The 22,861-nt window shown below is 42.5% G+C and overlaps 1 protein-coding gene across 2 annotated transcripts in view; it reads left to right on the top strand.

Annotated features, from left to right (window-relative positions):
* The window catches only part of LOC118120567 (inactive dipeptidyl peptidase 10), a 142,303-nt gene that overhangs the window by 90,154 nt on the left and 29,288 nt on the right, over window positions 1-22,861 (top strand). For both annotated transcript variants that reach the window (XM_035175653.2, XM_035175654.2), the window contains exons 4-5: window positions 16,865-16,959; window positions 17,058-17,132. In XM_035175653.2, coding sequence (XP_035031544.2) covers window positions 16,865-16,959; window positions 17,058-17,132 — 170 coding nt within the window. The remainder of the gene's footprint in view (window positions 1-16,864; window positions 16,960-17,057; window positions 17,133-22,861) is intronic.

Below are 22,861 nucleotides of genomic sequence, written 5' to 3'. Positions count from 1 at the left end.
GTCTCATTTTGTGTGATCTTCTTTTTTACAGCCATTAGTGCACCAGGAGTCCGTTGATTCATCCCTCAATAATATAAGGGAATATATATAAATGTGCTTCATCGTTTGTATAATAACCCGAGATGAAGAGGAGGAGAAATAGAGAAAACCACAACAATACTAAGCCATAACACTGGGCTGCCGGGGATCTGTCATGTCACAGCACACGGTGTTTAGGCTGGAGAGGAGGAGGAGGAGGAGGAGGAGGGTGGAACAGTGTAGCAATCAAGTGGAGAAATGAAATGTCTGTCACACTCTCTGAAAAGAGCTCCTCTTGTCGCCTGTGTGTGCGTGTGCGTGAGCGACAGAGAAGAGGACTGTATATGACAGCTGAAAAAATTGTTCTCGTCCACTGATGTCTGGCTAACAGTACACGTTACCATCAGTGTCAACTCGCTACTGGAATCTGAACATTTTCAGACGAGGTAAACTCCCCAGTGGTTTTTTGTATCCTGTTGACGCTGTGGTAGGCAGCCCAACAATTCACCAATAATTCATATGAAATACATGGATCCACTATGATATCTAAAGAGTTATTTATATAGATTCTTCTTACAAATACTCTTCTGAACAGTTTCGTCACTTCTCTTTGCTTCAGAGCAAAAATAACCATGTTTACATAAATCTGCAAACGGATATCAATCTTGAAATGAAATGTAAATTACCTCATAGTCTCAGTATTTAACCCAAGCTGTTTGCAGAGTGACCCGTCACCTCCCACTGCTCTGAGGGAGACGTGATGCGTCTTGTCAGCGAGTGCTGGTTTTGAGTGATTTAACAAAGTCATCACATGATCTCTAATCGGATCTCTCTGGCAAAATGAAATTAGAGATCGTGTTGTGACGGGTTCACGCTGTGACGCCTGTCGACATGTTGACGTTCTGAGCCGCGAGCCCTCAAGTGTCACGATTATGTTCATGCACTAGTTCTCAGAAATCATGGGTCGACCACGGCCGTCTTTATAGGGTCTTCACTTGTGGCTGATCGTACCTCTGCTCTGGCTCGTGTTGGGTAGAGCCAAGCAGGAGGTCCAATGAGCCCCTAGAAAAAACTGAAATCCCCTGTGATATAGCAGGGCCTTTAATATAAAATCATGATACAGATACAGAGGTTTCTCATTCGAATTAGATATCGTTTAGATCCATCTGATGTCCTGTGACTCATTTGGCATTTTGCATTTCCAAAAGCTTAATGAAAATCATGGTAACTGTTCATCTCTGCTTCTAAAAACCAAATTGTGGTGGTGAGAAAACATTATCTTTGGGTGTATCGGCCCTAATGACAATGCGGTACAACACATGAAGGCAAGGTATTGATTGGCTCGCTGCTGCTGGCTGTGCAGGGAGGACAGTGATGTATTGCATGGAGGAGAGTAGCTGACGGGTCTCAGCAGCAGACCTGCCGGGGGTTAGAACCACCAGTCACAGCCCATTCACACGGAGGGGCGTCAGCTCTGTGCCTGTGACTCTGGGGTTTGTTTCTTATGAGGGAAGAGGATTTGACACCCAAGCATCGTAAATATCTATGTGTCCAGATATCTCTCTGTTTGTGTCGATTTGACACCATCACAATCATGAGCAATTGAATCCTCCAAAGGCAAAGTGGTGGAACTTTACATGGCTCGGAGAGTCTCAAAAAGTCACTTCTCCATGCGCCTGGCTGTGAAATGGCTTCGTGCCTCGAGGTTCGCTACCTTCTAGGCAAGTGTAGGCCAGTTTAAAGCTTTTCATCGCATTTCGTTTGAGGGGTTGGAGGGAAATCGTTTCCTTTCGCCCTCTTATTTCCATCCAAAAGATAGAAAGGAGGCTTTAAAATTGCGGGTGCTTCACCAATTAAAGAAAAAGCACGGTTTGCATCTAAATGCCAAATGGTTTGGAAGGAAATAAATAACGCTTAGATGAATAAAACTGTCTGAAAAACACCCCATTCCCAGGCATAAGGCAAATTTAAAAATAATGTGACTCTCCTGAACAGATGACAAAGAGCTGGGTACAGTAATAAAATAATAGAACAATGTGTAGCAGCTCTGAAAATCCCTCTGCCCGACAAATCCGTTAAGTATTTCACCCCGTGTCCTAAAACATATTTTTAAAATGAATATTGAGTATAAAGGAACATTTATTTCTGTTCATACAATATCTATCTATCAATGCAACTGCATTTTAAGAGGCTCCGCTGTGATGTTGTTGTTGTTGTTGGTCAAATTTGCTTGATTAAAACAATTATTCTTCCAGCAATATAATTTCAGAGTCAGCATAATAACACTAATGAAACTAAGATCAGCCACAAAGAATCAGATTCATAAAGTGAGAGAAACATTGTAAAGGAAAACAAAATCAACATCATTTTGTGTAAATCATTTATTGCTCTCACTACTGACAAAGAACCAGAGTTATGCCGCCTGGGAGCAGCTGGGAAACGCTGTGATCGTGTTTGGATAAAAAACTCAAATTGTAATTTCTAAGCACATACGCTTCACAAAAAAAGGTTTAAAAAGACGTGTATCAGTGGAATGAGAGCAGCTGAGTCAGTTTGGCAAAGTCACGAGCGGGGAATAAAAAGTAATCAGAGCGGCGGCGGTGTGGAGATGAAGGTCTGGCAGTTGAAGGTGGCCGGGGCGAGGCGGAGACCCGATGGGACGTCTCAGAGACCGAGAAAAGTTTGGAACAGACAAATCCAACGGTTACAGCCCATCCCCCCCCAATCGTCTTCAGGACAGTTTCCTTAATACGATCTGTCTGAGGTCAAACTCCACAAGTTTATCTCTAAGGGTTAGAGAGATATTAACTCATTTCAAAGTTTAACAGACGTACAATCTACAAAATGTACAGCACATGTCTATTCTAAGTTAGAAAGCCAGTGTGCTTATTCAAACAAAAGAAAACCATTAAGGGCCTTGGAGGTGAGGAGGATCATTTTAAATTCTATTCAAAATAAAAATGGGATGTGAGGAAGTCTCTGCTGAGTGGGTAGCATGCAATGCATCACACTTCAGGAACAGTGCAGCATTAGATACTAGACAAAGTTATATAATAATATATATGTATTACAATACAGGTTTGTTGGCGTGTAGTATGTTAAATGGTCAAATTCACCCATTCACACACACACACACTCATACAGTGCATCTTTGTGCAGCACTTTCTCTACCACACATCAATCACACGCTGTCAGACCAGCCGTCACGAGACCCGGGTTCAGTATCCTGCCAAAAGGAGACTGGGATCGAGTCGCCAACCCTCTGGATAGTGGACGACCCGCTCTACCCCCTGAGCCACGGAATATATTGCACATTATACACATCGTATAGTAAAGTTATCAGTTAATCAGTTTGATTTATAGAAAAGCAGTTGTGATTGATTAGTAAGTTACGTGCTGTATAAAGAGTGAGGGGCTGATCTGAAGCACTTATGTCGTCGTGTTCCAGACTTTACGTCCGACATCACCTCGGGCTCGGTGGAGTTATTTCATGGCCACTGAAAGTTTTACAGACTGTAAGAATAACAAACAAATCGACACGGTGATAAAGAATGAAAGCAATTGTTTCTTGTTCGCCACGAATATAATATCGTGCAGCTTGGTTTATAGAAATGTCTTGTTTCATGGAAAGTGGAGGCATCCGGAGCGTTTAGTTCTATTGTATTTGCAATTTAAAAGACAGCTAAGGTTTATTCGACTATTATCTCCATGTCGGTTTTGTTACTACTGCTACAGGAATGAATGACACTGTATAATCTGTTGTTATTCATGATGGAACCTGGCTGTGTTTCCTCAATGCATGCGAGTCCTGTCCTGGCCTGTTTCTTTTCATAATAATTCATAAGAATGTGAACCACGAGGAAGGTTTGTGTAGAGTTCAGTCCCCGGCTTTAAATACTCTCACTGAACAAAGTCACTGGGAGGAGTCTGTCATGTTGTCATTGTACTGGTTCAAAGGGGCTTCAGCTCCAGCTGAGTTCTTCATGTCAGACGGTGCTGTTGTTCTGTCGGGACTCAAAAACACAGCAAGTAATGTCAATCAAAACTTCATGATGGTTATGGTTATGTAACCTTAAGAATTTAATGTTTCTCTAATGCTAAGTCATCTAATTCAACCTGACCTTTGACCTTGAGCTGTCATTGAAGGGATTAGAAACATTGCCATCTTCTTCATTAAGTATGAGAACCTGATGAAAGAATCAAAAACAAAATACTGGGTTCACATTACAAATAATTCAAACCTTTATTGGAAATTAATATGTCATCCATCCAAAATAAGGCATATCTTTTTACATTCCCATCCTGCAGCAGTGTGAAGTCTTCTCTGTCAAAGGCCTGTGTGTGGTGTGTGTTGATATTATCACAGGTTCAGTGACATAACAACCAGAGAAGAAATCATAACTAAAATCAAAATGAATATTCACTGTGATTTATTATCCAGCTCAGGCAACTTTATTTTCCATCTGAAGGAAGGAAAACGCTGATGAAACTCCAACCAGCAGAACTCATATTAAAAACTTACCCTTACATATTATTTCTATGATCCAAACACACTTGGAATATAATTAATTTTCTAAAATAATATCCTCGGACGGGACTCAGTGCCACTTAGCGTGGGCCTGTGGCCGCGGGTTGTGTGTGGTTGTGGTTTATAATGTAGATCCACTTTACACACACGCCTCTGTGCTGCCTCCCCCTTGGGTCACAGGGTTCAATGCATTATGGAGTGACATTCATATTCCATCTCTAACCTGCACCGCCCTGCCATGAGGCGGTGACATTTCACTTCATTAAGTCCTCTGTACATTTGATTCTCCATCTCAGATACAGGGCCGCTGTGTGGAAGGATGGTGGCTGGCGATGAATTAAAGATGGCAGGGTTTAAATATAGACTCCTTGGGACAAAGGTAGTATCTCATTCCCGAGCGCCCCCCCAATCCCCCCACCCCCTATCCTCTGAGATCAGCGCCTCACTTGAAGCATACCTCTACAAATTCTGCCGAAAAAAAGCAACAACAACACAAAAAACAAACGATGAATTGATCTTTGTAACAAGTGTTGTGTGTGTGAATCAAAGCCTGAGACGTCTTCCTGCTCCGTGCCATCGGGCTCCACTGTTTAAAAAGAGGCCGACTGTTGCACTGGGTGACGTGTTCCTTCATTTCCATGGATACACATGCTGTGGTTGGTTTGGACTCAGTCCTACAGGCACTGTTCTGCTGCCCAGAATAATGACTACAGCAAAAAAAATCTGTATTAATCCACAGCTCAAATAGTCGATGCACAGTTTCATCCCAGTAAGAATACATCCATGCTGCTATGTTTTCATTTTCAAACTGAGACGATCTCTGTCCACACGAGCGTTTTGGTTCCATATCAGTTTGAATCCTCATCCATACTAACATGTGCACAACAGAAGTCGGGGCTCATACCTGTTGCTTCCTTCTGGGAGGTCATGTGATAAGAGTCTCACAATTCAGCCAAGATTACGTCGTGACCGAAAAGACACATCATCAAGTGGTCGGTAGCATCTTTGTCATCATTTCCAAACGTCTCAGTGTCAAGACTAAAACGCTGCCCCCGAGTTTTCTAACTAAAATCAGCATTTACAAACTTATCCATCCCAGTGTGAACACCAGGCAAATCCGTAGCAGACTTAATGGGTTTTCTAGCTAAAACCCATTAGTGTGGATGTAGCCCCAGAAAGCACAGACATAGAAATGAATATATAACATTAACTGCATCCCCTAAACATCCATGGCCACTCTGGAGCTGAACGTTAAACCCGGTTAACAAACATTATAATATTGTCACAGTTTGCTAACATGCCTGAAAGCTATTACTTATTTACACATCCAGCAGACGAGGAGCAACATTAGCTTTCATCTGGAGCCAGGTTTCTGTCGCCCTGATGAATGTACAGTCCAGCTCTGGCTTTGTTGTCGTTCTGTCCTGGTTCAACTCCGAGGGAAAAACACCAGTTAAATGTTTCCTGTGTGTTCAGCAGCCTTGTCCTCACCCTGTCTGTGTGCTTCTCGGTGCAGCACAGACGGTGCTCAGCGGGTCTGTCAGTGTTGTTCTGTTTGAAACAGCTGCTGGATATGAGTGACGGCAGGTGTGAGACTGAATCACAAGAGTGAAGTTATAAGCTGTCAAACCTATAAAGTGGAAAACACTAAAATGCGAAGAAAAGCTGAGGGAGAAAATTCAGTTTCATGATGAATCTCCTCATCACACGGCACAGTGACACGTGATAGATGGACAGTGCAACAACATATTGGTGCAGCTCTCAGTACATGAATGAGTGATTTATTTCTGAGCATGAAGACAGTTTGGATTTAGTTTGAACAACTATTATGTTGCATTGTGTACAAGTATGTGTGTGTTTTTTTATAATGATCATGTGATAAACCACGGTTTGCAGTGTAGATCAGATATGGATCCTATCAGACTGAAGGAGAAACAGGTCCATCCTTCAACAAGCTTCCCATCACACTCTCTCATGATAAAGACATACGATATACGACATCTGATCATAAGTGGAGACTTCTTCATTTCACCGGCATATGAATGTGTCTATAGTCTCCTGTGATCCCCTGTGATTGGTTGTAACGTCCCCCCCTCATGCTAAAAACAAAACCAGTCCGACTACACTGATGTATCCAGTGTCTGTGTGTTTGTGTGCGAGAGAGAGAGAGAGAGAGAGAGAGAGAGAGAGAGTGGGGAAGGAGAAGCTGGAGAAAATCAATATGTGGTGCTCAGTGTAGATATTGTGGTGGTGGTGGCCGCAAATAAATCAATGGAGGTGAAACACTGAGAAGTGAAAAAATACTTTAGGTTCACATTTAGAAACTTTATCTGGGTCAGAGGACGTCAGCTGAGAGGTCGGGTCTTTAAACCCGGTCCAGGACACATCACTCCTCTGCCCCCTCATGAGGTCTGAGGGATCGGATCTCAATTACTCAGTGCTACTCTTATGTGACCATGTAAAGTATTTTAATAAAGCTGAATTGCTTATAGAGCTGTTCTACTTCCACAGATCAAGTGTGTAACAGTGACTGAAACATGACTAGCAGTCATTTTCAAGCCACTGCTCTGTCCTGCTGAAATCCTGGTTTATAGCCACGGAGCCGTCTGACAGAAGGTTAAACTGAATGTGTGTGTGCCTGCATATACTGTATATATGTTGTGTTACATATTTCTCCGTCAATAAGATCACAAATCTGACTGCAAGCTGTTGGAATTTTGAATTGAATTTCTATGAATTAATCAAGGTCAATTTTCATCCAGTCCAGAAAAAGGTGCTAATGCAGCTGAAGCTTTTATGTTTTTTCTCTCCAGTCGACAAAGTGCTGCTCATTGTGGGAACTGTGCGGTTTCTCTATGCATTGTTAGGGTCCTGACCTTCTAGGTGAAGTGCTTTGAGATAATGCATATTATGATTTGGCGCTGTACAAATAAAATTGAATGGAACTGAAATGTTAGCTTTTAAATTCCTTTCCTAACGTCTGCACTTAGCTGTTTAATTACAATAACAGTAAAGCTAGAGTTAGCTAAACTTAATCTAACACAAACAAATCAGTCAAACTAAAGAACAAGTGGTTCCTGATCACACAGATCTGGACCGGTTCAATGAGCCTGGTGTCTGCTTGTGTGTGTTCAAATCTCTAATTAGAGAAATTCTCTAATTATAGTTGGGAGAAGTAAAGCTATTTGTAAAATGCAAGACAAAACAAAAGCAGAGGAATAAATGCTGTGCTCCTTTTTAATCTGTCTCAATGTTATGAGCAACCTCATCGGGGGTAAAGGCTAACAACATGAAACCAGGTGTTGTTTCAGGGAGGTTAAATAAAGATTGAACAAGCAAGCAAATGTATTTAAACTTCAAAGAGAAGAAGCCTTCAAGACGCTGTTCAGATCAAATAAATATAAATCAAACCAAGAGGACAAATCTAACTAATTAAGGTAAAACAAAACTTCAATTATTCTATTTTCAACAAACATCAAAACAACTTCCTTCTTGCTAGAGAGTCTAAATCTTTATTCATATATCAATTAGCCTATTTTTAACTTTACTTGATTTGAAATCTTGATCTTCAGCACTGACATTCATGTCATGTACCTGACTTTGTGGGGGTAAACGATTTCCCCAGGACTTAATACAGACACTGGTCCCTGCACTGGAAATGTGCAGAGTCTCTTGCTGGTTCCTGGTTCCAGTTTGTCGTGACTTGAAAAAGTTTGTTTCGGTTAAATCGACTTTCATTCAACTGGAATAACCTGAAAGCTTGAGCTCACTTCATTAATACGCTGGTGTTAGCATTCAGTTGAAAGCTTTTAGCAGTGCCCGTGATGTTACTGTATGTATTACTGGTGAGGTGACCTAGTGATGAAAGACCTTGAGATAATGGACACGTTCCTGTGCGAGCCACGGGGGAGCTGCAGGTTCCGGGCGTAACTGCTGACTGCTCAGGAACAGTGCGGCATCCAGCTGCCGGCCGGGAGGCGGCTCTGAAGCTGCTGCTTCCCTCAAATAGAAAAAGACCTCGCTTCAAGGGACGGACTATAGGACACGTTTCATCTCAGGGGAAGCTTGCTTTAGTTGCTGACTTTGTTTTAGATGAAGGTGATGAGGAGGAAGAGGAGAACAATGTACAGAGGGTGTGCGGCTAAAGGAAAAAAATTATAATACATTCCAGATATCTGGTTTGTGGTTTTCTTGATCCCCGTGTACACTAACAGACAAAAAAAAAAGTGTCTTATAAGCAAACGCAGAGTGAACCAGTTGTGTTTGTGTTAATGCAGCTCTCCATTCCGCCTTGTGTGTGTCTCATTCTTAGCTCGTAAGTGTCAAAAAGGTAATGGGGCTGGAGTGGGAGCTCGGCTCGTGGAAGAGGAAGCTGTTGAAACCAACAGTTCACCTTCTTGCACTCATCACTTTCCTACAGGTCTGAGAAAAATGAAGTGTCTCGTCATTAGCGCTTTTTTCCGTGGGTGGACAAATTAGAATGAGTGGGCACATACGATGAGATATACAGAGCTACTACACATTCAGGGGAAGAGTGTTGGTGAGTTTGCAGATGTAACATTTGAAATGCACGGTAGAGATCATCGGCAGCACCGACCTGCATGTGAGCCCCCTGGCACATGACCCGCACACATCGTACACAACACGTAACAAGTCAATCAGAATAATTCAAAATGTCTCGTTAAATGAGGCCCAGTGATTAATTCATTGACTTTACTGATGAAGGGTTCATGTTGAGGAGGTGTTGTGCTAATCCACACTATCTCCTAATCAGAGAATCTAATCAGAGAATCTAGTCAGAAGCCGGAGGGATTCCAGAGGAGTGGGCTCTGATTTGTCCTGTCAATCACGATAGATCCAGAGCAGCAGGGTGTTGGAGGAGGCTCGCACAGTTTTTCAGTCAGACTTGAACCAAGCAGTGATTTACTGTGTGTCAACCCTGTGTTGATGATTATATTTCTCCTAAAATGGACTCGGAGTTGAACATCAGTCAGAAGACAGTGAAACATGGAGGATCCAGTGTCTGGTCTCCATCAGTGACAGTTAATCTCAAGTCAAATTGAAATGCTTCTCTCTCTCTCTCACACTCATTTGGTCAAACTGTGTTGTTTGCAGAGGCAACAATGTTTTTATCACAGTTCTGTGCGATTATGTTTGTGCGATCCTAAAGCCTTCAGTACGTGAGATGACAGGATTAACAGTGTACAAGGTGTAATTTTCTGTGCACATGTTAAATTCCCACCTGAGGACAAATGATGAAAATCTTCCTCCAATTACTCTTCGGAAATGATGCAAAAACACTCTCAAGTGTGTAATTTTCGATCCGAGTTCACACGTCACAAAGTTTGAAGTCGTGAAGTCTCTCCCTCTGCAGCGCCTGTGCCTGTCTGTGGCTCTGTGAAGTCAAAGCTCCACTCAGAGCACACTTCATTCTTTAGTCAGGAACATGAAACTGATCATTTGAAGTGTGTAAACTCTCCACAGCCACATCTCTGTCAGTGGAAACATCCAGAGGAGAGGCCACAGTTGACTGGTGGCCCCACTTGGATGTGATCACAGCCCCAGTTACCCCCCACTTGTAATATGAGTGTGTTGGCTACTCACTGGGATCCAGTAACAACTATCGCTCCGAGTGGTTGTTGTTTTCATAATGTTGTTGTCGTGCAGCTCTAAATCAGCTGGTGTGTCATTGCCCTCCTCTCTGGCTAGTTTTTGTTTATCCACCGGCGTTACAAAAATATCTTCAACACAGTAAACCAATATTTCACCAAGTGATATGTGATGACAGTTTCTGTTTTTCAGCGCTGATGTAATCCTGATGAAATCTATGGTTTTCAAACAGTTAGTACATGTATGTCTGCACTGAGCTGACAGACGTGAGTCTTCTGTCCTGTTCTTCAACAAGAAATCAGAAGATTCGAACCCGTGAATCACAGGTGTCATTATTAATTAAACTCTTTAGCAGCAGCCGTGGCCACCGGGCCTGGATCCCCACACTCCAGCACATGCGACCATTTCTTTTTTTTTTACTGTGTGCATCTGCAGAACCAAGCCCTCGTGTTCTATCTTTAACAAGTACTTTGCTTTGAGCTTGACCAGCTGTGACATCTGGGGGAACCTCAGGGAGTGCACACGCAGCATTCAGGCATTACACAACCTTGGCTAAATAATTTGTGGGCGCTATGCATATTACATTGTGCCCAGACTTCCCTCCTGGCCCCCGGGCTCTGCACTCCATCGGCTGTGCATCTCAATATGCCAGCGGGGGGGCTTTCAGTCGGGCCGGAATTTGTCTCTCTTTGTTTCTACCCCCCCCCCCCACCAGACTCCCTGCACCTGAGAGGCTGCAGCCGGTGCAGCTGCAGCAGGGTTCTGCAGGAGCTATACTGGTTTTTTAATGACAATACATCAATAGCACACGCTACACATGAACACTACAGTGGCATGTGTAACGTGGTGTTTGAGTTGCAGTCGTCTGTGAGCATGTGTGACATATGTGTGTTTCATGTGTCCAGCTGCAGGGTGCATGTAGGCAAGCTCTATCCAGTGCAGCAACTCTGTGTGTGTGTGTGTGTGTGTGTGTGTGTGTGTGTGTGTGTGTGTGTGTGTGTGTGTGTGTGTGTGTGTGTGTGTGTGTGTGTGTGTGTGTGTGTGTGTGTGTGTGCTTGCATGTGTCAGTGAGTGTGACTGATTAGTCAAATGTCAAGGTCTGAAAAAGAAACACATTTACAAATAATAGAGAAACAATCTAAAGCTTATTCATCAGAAAACTCTTCTTTCATCACATGATGTCATATGAGTGACGTCATGAAGCATGAAGTGAGATAATGACCTCATTCTTTGTACAAAATGCATTTTCTTGGTCACTCTGCTTCCTATAGGATTGTAAAACGGATTTGCAGAATCACTGTTTTGTTTTTGCGGTTGTTCAGCAGCGTGAGTCAGGTCAGTGCAGATGTTGACTGAGAAGGTCTGGCTCCCCGTCAGAGGCTCTTCAGGAACAAGATTGGTTTCCTCAAAGGATAAAATAAACATGTGATGACGTAACGTGTCTCTTTCTCTTATTGCTGCCTCCAGCCTGCAGGTGGAATTCACCTCCTCCTTCCTGACACTCGTGGCAGTTGTGTGGGCAGCAGATGATTTGTATTATCACAGGAGGATTATAACGCGTCTCATAGCTCAATGAGTATGAACAAGTGAAGAGAGATATCATCAGTGCAGCCTCGTTTAATCCCGTGTACATCTGTTTACCAATTATACTGGAATCAACACTTTACCAGGAGGCGATGTCGAGGGATTATTGCTGTTTGAGTGTTGATAATCTGGATGAAGTGACAGTTTTTCTCCCTTTAAGTCGTTAGGGTTTTTCTCACCTTCTGGTTTTCTGGTGCTCTGAGCTATTGGTAGCAATCGTGCTGTGGACTGCAATTATTGTTTTGGCAGCTGCATCGTCTGTATGGATGTTGTGAGCGGCTCAACTGTCCCTGCAGCTTTCTCCCAGTTCACTTAATGTGTTGGGAATTCTCCCCGTGCGTCATTAACCCTCTGATCTCTGAACCGTGTGTGTATATCTGCTCCAAACAGACCCGACTGTTACACACTGATCCACCGACCATGCCAGTGCTTCTCGGTCAGATATGAACTCACCAGATAGTCCAGTTCATTCTGTCATCTCCCTCCACTGTGTCTTCTTTCATCTGTTTCCTCTGCGTCTTTGTTAAGCAGCTTCATTGCATCCTAACATATAGAAAGTAACATTTTAAACCCGTGTTGTTTTCTGTGTCAATGCACGCTGCCCCCGGGGAATCTGCATCTAATGGCATCTTTCTGTTTACAGCTAAATAACTCTCAAAGCTCGCTGCCTGAACACAGTTTCTCTTTGTTTGGTTGTTTCAGTGTCACTGGGCTGCATGAATGTTCCAAGTGGGAAAATATTCACGAGGAGATTAATATATATCATAAATAATATCATTCATAAAGTCAGTGTCAGGAGCTTATTACGGAACCTGAAGCTATAAAAGACCATTAATAGAACAAAGGGCTCCATGACTAAGACCAGAGATCACGTGACAAAGACTATATGAAACCAATATACTTTTTCTGATTACTTTAACTCGAGGTCACACTTGGAATAAGCAATAATCGAAATTAAGACATGTGGAGCATGACGGCACTGACCACTCAAATATCAGCTGCTGAAAAATCCACGACATCGTAAAAAATTCATAGTGATGAACAAGCAGATAATGATGATGAGAAACTGAATTTTAATCTTGCATTAGTCTCAGTCATATTTTATTTTTCAGTTCTATATCTAACATACTCAAAATCCAAATGACCTACTTACCCTTATGACTCTTGAATCTAGTAGAGTTCTGCATATTATCAGATCATATTTAAGGTCTGAACCACGTGTACATTTAGTTTCTCAATACAAAAGATCTGTGACGTCTGACGTGACACAAATCACACGAGTGTTTCCCTGCACGAGGTGAATTGTCTGTAATCATCTGGTGCAAGGACACAACCTTCCCTCCCTGCTCTGTTCAACATGGAGTATTGAGAGCTCTGGTTTGAAAGAGAAGAGGCAGAGCTCAGCACACTGGTCGTTACTGGTTCCAGCTTCCATCACACACACACTGATAATGTCTTTTAATTCCATCCTGTTTGTGTCTGAAACACAAAATGACATTTGTCTGGTGGACTTCACCATCATGGCAGGTGTTGGCCTGCACCACAGCACCGTGAGCGTTTCATTATCCACACACGTGTACCTGTGTGTTCGCAGAGATGAGTCTGGTTAAAAAAAGCCAGAGCGTTTCATTATTCATGGCGTTACAGACGTGGATCATCACTTATACATAAGAGTCTTAGTCTGTTCTTTTTCAGGAAGGTTTCATTATTTAAGGAGACAAGTGCAGAGCAGTGCGGAGACTTATGGTAATGTTTTAAAGATCACACGAGTTACTTCCTTTTTCTATCCATTTGAAAAACAGGGCTTATATGAGCTTTCACACCGCTGGACCATTGTCTGGTTGCGTCTGAAAATGACGTAATTACCTGTGATTTAAAACACGCCCATGACAGATGCAGAATCCTGCTTTTGTCTTCTGATTCCGTGACTGAAGGGGACATTTGCTCACACCAGAGGAGACTTTGTGGAAGCCGATGGGGGAAGCTGTTCCCCCGGCTGCAGACAGAGAGCCGTCCCAACGCAGCCCCGCCAGCTGTTTGGGCTCAGCCAGAGTTCAGCAGAGACATCTGTGTTGACTTGTGAAGCTGCTCATTACCGCTGTGTATGTGACTGTTGGTGACCATGATAACCCAGACGTGACCCCTGCACCCAGCCACAGAGAGACTTACTGGATTCCCACAAGCCCAGAGGTCGTCTGCAGATTATTACAGTATTTATATTGTTGTGTGACCTCGAGTAAACCACGACTGTTCCCCTGTAAAAATGCAGCCCAGAGTTCATCAGCTGCAGCAGCTTATTCTGACCCATCCTCACATTTTATTGGTCGACAACCTCTAGTGGCAAGTGACAATCGCATAACTGAGCATTACTTAGTGTTGCCATGGAGATGATCTTTTACTAAATTGTGTCTAAACCTGACCAAACTATCTATCTATCTATCTATCTATCTATCTATCTGTTACTCATGTGAATGGATTAGAGAGATGCGGTGGTTTGTAAGAATCTCATTTGCAGGAAAACATGGACACTGCAAGAACTAGGTTTAATAGAATCTCTCAGACTGAGAAGAACTGAAAGAGAAGCAGTTAATTGGAAGTTAATGTTAAAAAGTAATTTTAAGTTTGGAAGTTTAAGGCCATAGATAGTTTGATCCTGTAGTTCCAGTTCCCATGGAAACCCAAAATGCTTCTGACAGATGTGCCGGCAGTGTATGAATATGAATGAACAGAAAAATAATTTGTGTAAAATATATATATATGTATGAGGGGATGACTTTCACCTATTCACACAGTGTAAATGTACAAAATCACTTTATAAATACATCCATTTACCTTTTTAAAGTTGAGTCCCTCATTATTCTGAGAGTGAAGAGCAGAAGAGGGAACATACGCTTCAACAACATCAGAAAGCTATGAAGCCAATTCAAAGATTTTCAAGTCACCAGGAGCCCGTTGAAGTCTGATCTGACAAGGACGAGGGTCCAAGAACCTACAGCTGCATCACTCAGAACCACGATGAAGAAATCCAATATGTTACAATAATCCAGTGTGGACGGCACACGGGTGTGAGTCTGGGTCTCAGCATCGTGGACAGAAAGGATTTCAGCTGCTGGGTGATGGTGACTTCTCAGGTGGGAAGGTGTTGAGTTGCTGGTGCTCCAATACTTGTGTAGTGGGTTGGACATGTTACTCAGTGAATATTGTAGTGTGTAGTATTGTTATCACTCATTACACATACTTGTTTTCGAACAGAAAGGATACAGGAAGTAGCCGTAGGACTACAGGTTACACTGTGGGTGAAACAAAAGAGTACGGAGACCCTCTGAGCCAAGACAGCAGTTAGTTTAATGATATGACAGCGAGCAGCAGGGAAAGATGTGGTCACTTTGCAGGTGAGCTGCTTTAACAATGAACTCCCACCAGCTCTCGTTGTGAATAATGTTACCACAGAGCACATTTCTGCACCGTCTGAATTAAGCTAACACCAGTGGGTCCACTGGCAATCCAGATGGATTTCTAACCACCGTTAGCCGGGAGCAGCCGCAAAGAAAACTCTGCGCCCGGCACCCTGCACGCTGCAGGCTGCACGCTGCAGGCGTCATGATAATGTAATCTCCACAAATGGTCAATTCCTCAAGGTGACGGTCGGACTGAACCTTATAAACATAAACAGTAGAAGCCGACTCCAGACGGCCTGAGGAGCTCAGTCAAGAGCTGTGGGATGAAATTACTGCGCTGGCTGTATCTGAGGTTCTGTTTATACACAAACACACGTCCCGCTCCCGCTTTACTGTCTAGTGTGATGCTGCTGTGTGAGCCAGAGCAGACGAAAGGAGAGTTTAATAATGCAAGTGAGACAATAACAGTCATGAACAGTCATTTTGTATTGGCCTTTGAGCTTTGTCATTAGACCAGACCCATACTTAATTTTCTATTTTATTATTTTGATATATTTTTCTCATCTTAACTTAATAAATACTGGTTACATTGGAGTTTCTATTTCAAACTACACGTCATCAGCACCTGATTTACTAAGACATCAGCTCATTACGCAGTCCGCTCCTGATACTCTCCTCCAGATGCATTCTGGGAGAGAAGAGGAGCTAAGGCACAGTTCAGCCTTGAAAAGCAAACGACCGACCAGTGACCACTGATCACAGATATCTTGGGGCCAAGGCTGAAATCCTGCAGCAGATAAGATGTTTAGATATTTGGATGCAGTACATGTACTTTTTAAAATCTACTTTGTCACATGTCCTCTGCTGTTAAAGGGTTAGATTTATTGTTGTGAAGATAATATGGTCATTGAACTGTTTGGTTTCCGTTCCTCACCTGAGACTCTGTAAAGAAATCATCGTAGTTTTTATACACACACATCAATTTGACAACGGCATCATGATATTTAAATATATATTTTCTTTCTGAGTCTGTGTTAATAACTGGACATCTTGGCTGCTTCTGATTTGAAAGATGAAAACATTATTGTCAAACCCTGAACAAAACAGAGAAACATTAATTTTTTTACCGTTTACAATCTGTACATTGAGCATTGATCAGTCATAGCTGTGTTGTGTTCATAAACCTGTCTTCTCTGTGTGTTTGTGTGTACTTTTCTTGTCATTACTGTTCGCGACCATCCCCCGTTTCCATGACATTTGATGTGGGCTACGTTTGTGAATGTTTGGCTTTGACACAAACCCGACAATGCAGTCACGTCGGTACAAAAGATGTTTTCCCTGGCTGTGCCGCACAATGCTCTGCACATCAATACCAAACATGGTGTGTTACATAGAATATGAAAAATGTGAAACCTTCCCTTTGAGTCGGACGTGCTGCGGAATCTCACTTTTGATTCCCTCAGCTAATCACATTACATCCCAGCGGCTCAGACGTGAGCCCGTCGGGCCGTCTGCTGCGTCGGGGCTGTTATTTAATTTGAGGGAACAATGAGGCAGAGAAAGTATTTGTTTTTAATGGCGTCTTTGCAATTTTAAAACGATTTAGTGGTTTGTTTGCTCAGGCCTGTTTTACTGTGAGTTTTCTCTTTTCCTTTTGTCGCTTTCAAAAATTCAATCTCCCTCATAGAGATGTGTTGTGTTTTCTTTGTTCTGTCGCTCGACACAGACTCGGAAGTCATCTACAGGAACAGCGACGGCCACGTCATCAAGTTCAACATCCTCACGAATGAAACCGAGATCGTTCTGACCAACACAACGTTTGTAAGTGGACAATACTGTAATACTGTATATATCATAGTATAGTATCTGTATATGTCGTAGTATTAATCCTTCTTCATGTCTTTCTTTATTTCTACTAGATCAATTTCAACGTGGCCAAGTATTCTGTTTCCCCCGACCTGAAATATGTCCTCTTCGCTTACGATGTGAAACAGGTAAGTTGCTCAAGAGCACATCAGCTCATTTTACAGATCGTTTCCAGTCTCCAGTCGTTCAGATTATTAAACAGATCTGTTGGTTTTCACGCAGCTTCATTATATTTGTTTTAACTGTATCTTTAAGTCCCTGTTGTTATAGATCATTCTATTGTGAGCAGCTTCCTTGTTGCCCACAGTGGCCTCAGGGTGCAGTGATGGATGAATGGCTGCATTACGTGTTCATGTCCGTGATTCAAACCGTTAAAAACATGTTTTCAAGCATGAAAATTTAAAAATAGTGATGAAAATAATCTTCTCTGACCGTCAGAATGCATCAGACTCCTCATCGTCTGTGACGTTATGTCTCTGCTTTGTGGCTGAAGACGTCAGCAGATGCTCTGAATGTATTTTCACTAATTTATTTCCTCTGTGGCAGACACATTACACAAGGCTTCAGAAACTGCTGTAGATTCAACTAGGCTAAAGGAAACACTAAGTGCATGGTGGGTTTATTCTTTTGTGTTTTGGGTGGAACCTGCAATCCCATTGCCTTCATAAACCAGGTGTGTTGCACTTTGAAACACTTCCATTTTGCACATGTGCAGACTCGTGTGTGTACAACAGGCAGAGTGCAGCGTTCTGCTGCCTGAAGAATATCAATGTGCCAGCAATGCAAGTGCACTTTCTATTTGAACTACATGAGAACCGGACAGTAACCTACTAACTGAACCACTGAAACCAATCAGAGCAGTGCAGATATGATTGATATTTGCCACATAAGGTTTTTGTACCAGAGCCAGAAAGAGAAACAGCAATAAGAGTGTGAGAGTGATGATGCAGCAGTGCAGATGCACATGTTGCTGTGGAAATTCACACACGTTCTCAGCTGATACGCATTAGGATGCTCCATTGATTCACTGTCTCAGGAAAATGTCGTTGACAGGATGAAAACATCAGCTCTGTTAATGCTCCAGTTATTTGTCAGCCATTACTGAAACAGATCTATAATATAAGGTCACATTTTAGTTGTTTGTGTGCTGGACATTGTGTGCTGAGCTTTTTATAAAGAGTCAATGGTGCGAGGTGAAGATAGAACAGTTGGTGTTCATCCTGCCTGGTTTATCTGCATGGAAGACTTTTGTTGTTGTTGTGCTTTAACCAGAGATCTGCGCCCGTTGTGTGTCAGTGCGTCTGTGTCTGCATCTCAGTCTGATTGGGTCAAATTAAAATAATCAAATTGTAAAAATGTTGACCCGTGTGACCCGGTTGCTGACGAGGACAGGAGACATGTTTAACTAGATCTGCAGAGTGACCGCTTCACCACTTGTTTTTAATATTGAACGTATCCAGAGTCCAAAGTGTCCTGACTCACTGTGTTGGATAGATCCTGCTCCCCCTCCCGCGTCTCGTTATCTCCTGATTGTCTGTGTACTTGAACCCTGTGTGTCTTCCCTCACGTTGCCAGTTCGTTGTGTGTTCCCAGTGTCGCCTCGTTCCAGCGTTGTGTTCCTCTGAGTTTCCTAGTGCAGGACCATTGCCTGTTTTCCTGCCGTTGCCCTCTTGCCGGCTCCCTTTTGATTCCGTCGACCTCGGACCTTCTGATCTGACCTGAGTCCCGACCTGGACTGATTAAACTGCCTGAACTCTGCCTTGTGCGAGACGTGCATTTTTAGCTCCTCCATTCCCTGGTTCTGGTACAAATCACACACAACGAAGAAGCACAAACAGCACTGCTCTTCCCATGACCCTGAAGAACACACACAACAAGTGACAAGTCGATTAGATGAACTGTTAGTGAGATTTGTTTTCCACAAACAGACCGTCTGTAGTTTGTTGAATTAGCAGGTAGATGATGACCTGAAGACTTTAGTCTGTTATTCTGTTACTTTAGCTTTCATCTGTACTTTTTCTTTTAATCCATTAAAAGTCATATATTTAATGATCATCGTTCCTCCTCAGAAACACAACGCGGTGCTGACACGTATTGTCAGAGCTGAATAAACATCCACACCACGGTCCCCTGCTGCTTAATACATTTTGACGAGGGCCGGGGTCAGGGGTGATTAAAATTCTTCCGTGGCCCGTGTGCCAGTGGCAGGTCACATTCATTCACTAACAGGGCAGCGGGCCAAGCCTGAGGCATAATTACCAGCTTTCCATCAGGAAAAGAATAGATGCAAAATGAGATATGCAAATTGGATCCTTCACTCGGGGAGGGGATCAACTGTGAGGATTTGTGACAAGGCAATTAATCTGAACTGATTTGCATATTTCGCAGAAAAGGGTTAGACTTATAATTTGGCAGAAATATGCCCAATAGCCAGAGGCCCAGGTTATTTTTAGCACAAGGTTGTATATTGAAGTGAGAACAGTCGAAATGTTAATGGGTGGTAAAATTCTAATGTCGTATTTACCTGTATCTCTACTTTTGTAAAGTCTGTTAAGAAGTCACATGTAAAATCACTATTTAATTACATTTACCTCAGTTTATTAATTTTATTTCTTAATTACTTAACAACACAGAAGGAAGAACCTTCACTAGTTGCTCGTTAGCATGAATGTTATTCTTACTGGCTCTTCATTAGTCAGTAGGAACCACTTATTAGTGTTGAATTATGCAGGAGCATGTTTTACAATCAGTAAACCATTAACTAAAAGACTTATACTGCTTATAAACAGATAATGAATGGTTACAACTATTGCAGGCTTTATTAAGATGATTTGCAGAATACTTACAAAATTACCCATGATGCATACTGAACAGGAAGGCTGATATATCCACCTCTGGCACAGGAACTTCAGAATAAAAGCATGCAACAACATTTAATGAAACAAATAAAGAAAAAACAAAAGCATGTATAGAATGTAAAACCTGAATGGTCACTTCTTTTTAGATACAAACTCCGGAGATTGTAAATCCATCTAGTTTTTTACTTATTTGGTTATTTGTCACATGAGCACTTACCAAATAGTATTTGACTGATAGCCCCTCCTCCTCTCCTACCAGAAGACATTCTGAGGATTCGAGGTGTAAGGAGAAAACGATTAACTTCTACCAAAGCTGTAAATGCAAAGCTGAGCACTCGCAGCTCTGACTCTTCTGCTGCGACGCTCCACTCACCAGAGACTCGTCTGCCTGCAGCCTCCACATGTCGTGTGGTTCCAAGGCAAAAGGGTGGTGGAGAAAAAACTCTGTGCTGCGTATTTTCCCCTTTGAAGTGCTGCCAAACTTGTGATGAATAATTAATAACATAACCAGGACGCATGCAACATCACCAACTAAAATACACTTTGAATTGCAGCTGCTGAATAAAATAAGTTTCCCTTCTTCATATCCAGCATCTCATGTAACCGTGCCTGTAAATATCAGATTTCACTTGACAGCTTTATATATATGTGATTATTATGTGTTTGCTTATCTCTGAGAAATAGCATCTCAACCATGTTGTAATCAGGACAGTTCTACACATGATAATACCTTATTGATTATTGTGGTTCCAATCTCACAGTTCAATAATAATAATAATGTAATCTCCTGACAGTCTGAAATGACTGTGAGCTCCCGGCTACGTGTTTCTGCATCTTGTTAGAACGTCTGTGGACCTACAGCCTCACATCAACAACAGAAAACAACCCTGAGCAATAACAGCAGGTCCTTGAGGAGAGAGAAATGATGTCTCTAACAGGTTCATCTCCGCTGCACTGAACGAAACAACACATTCATCAGAGCTTTAGTCGAGACGTGTGACAGTTTGATTCTGGTTTGTGTTCCCCCCCAATTTAAACACTCAATCGTTTGTTTTAGTTTGGATATTGCAATTTAGTTTTAAAAAAATGACTTAGGGAGAAACAACACTGTGCAATGTGTTGGATTTTAAAGCCCAGAATTGCCTGAAGTCAGCAGCAATCACACCCCGGTGTTGTTTTTGAACCGCTTCCATCCCAGGCAATGTTTTATGCATCCATCTATCTTAATTGTCTTGGTGCGCAGCCATATCCACAGTATGGGGAACATTGCAGTACAGTGAAGGAAAATTCTTGACCATCCCTGGGCAGAAACAGAGGATTGGAACAGCTGCACTAATGGTTTCTCGTCCAACATAAAGAGAAGCAGCTCCGCCGGCCAGCTCGGCTGATGGAGCAGTGGAGGCAGAGGACGGTGGAGGAGGCAGGAGACTCGATCAGAGCCTCGGGCAGCAGGAACAACACACATCAGTCAGGAGACAAAGACACAACACGGCACTTCAACACTTTCTCTCCTCTTTCCTGGCTGTGTGCTGAGATAATGCACGATTCGGTTTATGTCAACATAAAACATGTAGACGCAGAACAGCACGTTAGTTTGTTGAATTTAATTGTGTCTGTGTCTCTTCCCACATTTTAATCCATGCAAGTAGGATGGAGGAGTTTTTTAAAGGATGAGGTCATCCATCAATCCATCGAGACAAATCATGATTCACACACATTAACACCCACGGTTAATTACGAGTCACCAGTTAACCCATCCCCACTCTGCATGTCTTTGGACTGTGGGAGGAAGCCGGAGTAACTGGGGGGGAAACCCACACAGATATGAGGAGAACATGCAAACTCCACACTGGCTGAACTGGAATTTGAAACCGTGAATCTTCTTGCTGTGAGTCGACTGCAGGATAAGGCTTTATTTTTATCATTTGATCTCGTCCCTGAACATGAACATCTTCAAACCATTAGTGGTGGTCACCGTGCAGCTAACCTTATCTTCAACGAGGTGTAGGTTGGAGCCTTTAATATATTAATGAAGCAGAGTGATTGGTTGATCAGTTCTATGCAGTTGTATCTGCTTGGGCCATCTGATAGAAGTCTTTAGCAAACACTGGCTTAATTTAGCAGTTAAAGAGAAGTATTAGTCTTTGTTGAGAGGGTTTCTGGACAAACTTCACCCTCTAATCTCTCTGTTTCTGGTCTGCACCAAATCCCGAGAGAAATATGTAACGTTTAAGACTCAGGAGAGGAAACAAGCGGGTTTTTGAAGGTTGAACATAAAGGTGCAACAAGGAATGGATTCATCTACAGAGGGAATAGTTTCACCGTTTCAGTATATGAGAAATTCCAGTGTAGACAAAGAGGCAGTGGGGCAATTATAGCCGACTCAGCATGGCAGGCATAGCAAGGCAGATAGGCGATCGTAAGCACGGGCTAACACAAAGGATACATTCCAACTGACGGACGTGGTGACAAACCTTCAGAATAAAGGAAGAGAGGTTTGACTGAAGCATTTCACGATGCCTCCTGCATCGTGAGCCAAAGCCAGTCAGCAGCAGCAGCACACATGTCAAACATGGAGGTGAAAAACAGAAGAGCAAATAGAGAGATGAGTCTATGATCCTACCACACAATGGGTTTTAATAACTTTGACTGCTGCAGCCGAAACAAGGATCCCTGACACATTATACCACATCGATTCCACGTTGTCTTAGGACAGATTGTTAAAAATCTATTATAAAACTGTTCCTTGAAACAGGCAAATCACATATCTGAAAAAAAGTTATACATGGATATCTATAATTACAGGGAAATGTCACCTTGCTGACTTCTTACACGTAATATTTTAGTAAATCAATCACATACGGGAATGCACGAGAGCTGAACCCGTCCCATTGACTGGAAATCAACCACAGTGTGTGTATCAGTATTAGTAACAAAGCAAAATGTCCCCCGTGGCTTCAGGCTGTGTATACAAAGGTAGTACTTGTTAAACAAGCTGT

Source organism: Hippoglossus stenolepis, chromosome 13 (genome assembly GCF_022539355.2).
Source record: "Hippoglossus stenolepis isolate QCI-W04-F060 chromosome 13, HSTE1.2, whole genome shotgun sequence".
NCBI classification, from domain to species: Eukaryota; Metazoa; Chordata; class Actinopteri; order Pleuronectiformes; family Pleuronectidae; genus Hippoglossus; species Hippoglossus stenolepis.
Note: the sequence above shows the minus strand (reverse complement) of the source record. Positions and strands in the feature narration are given on the sequence as shown.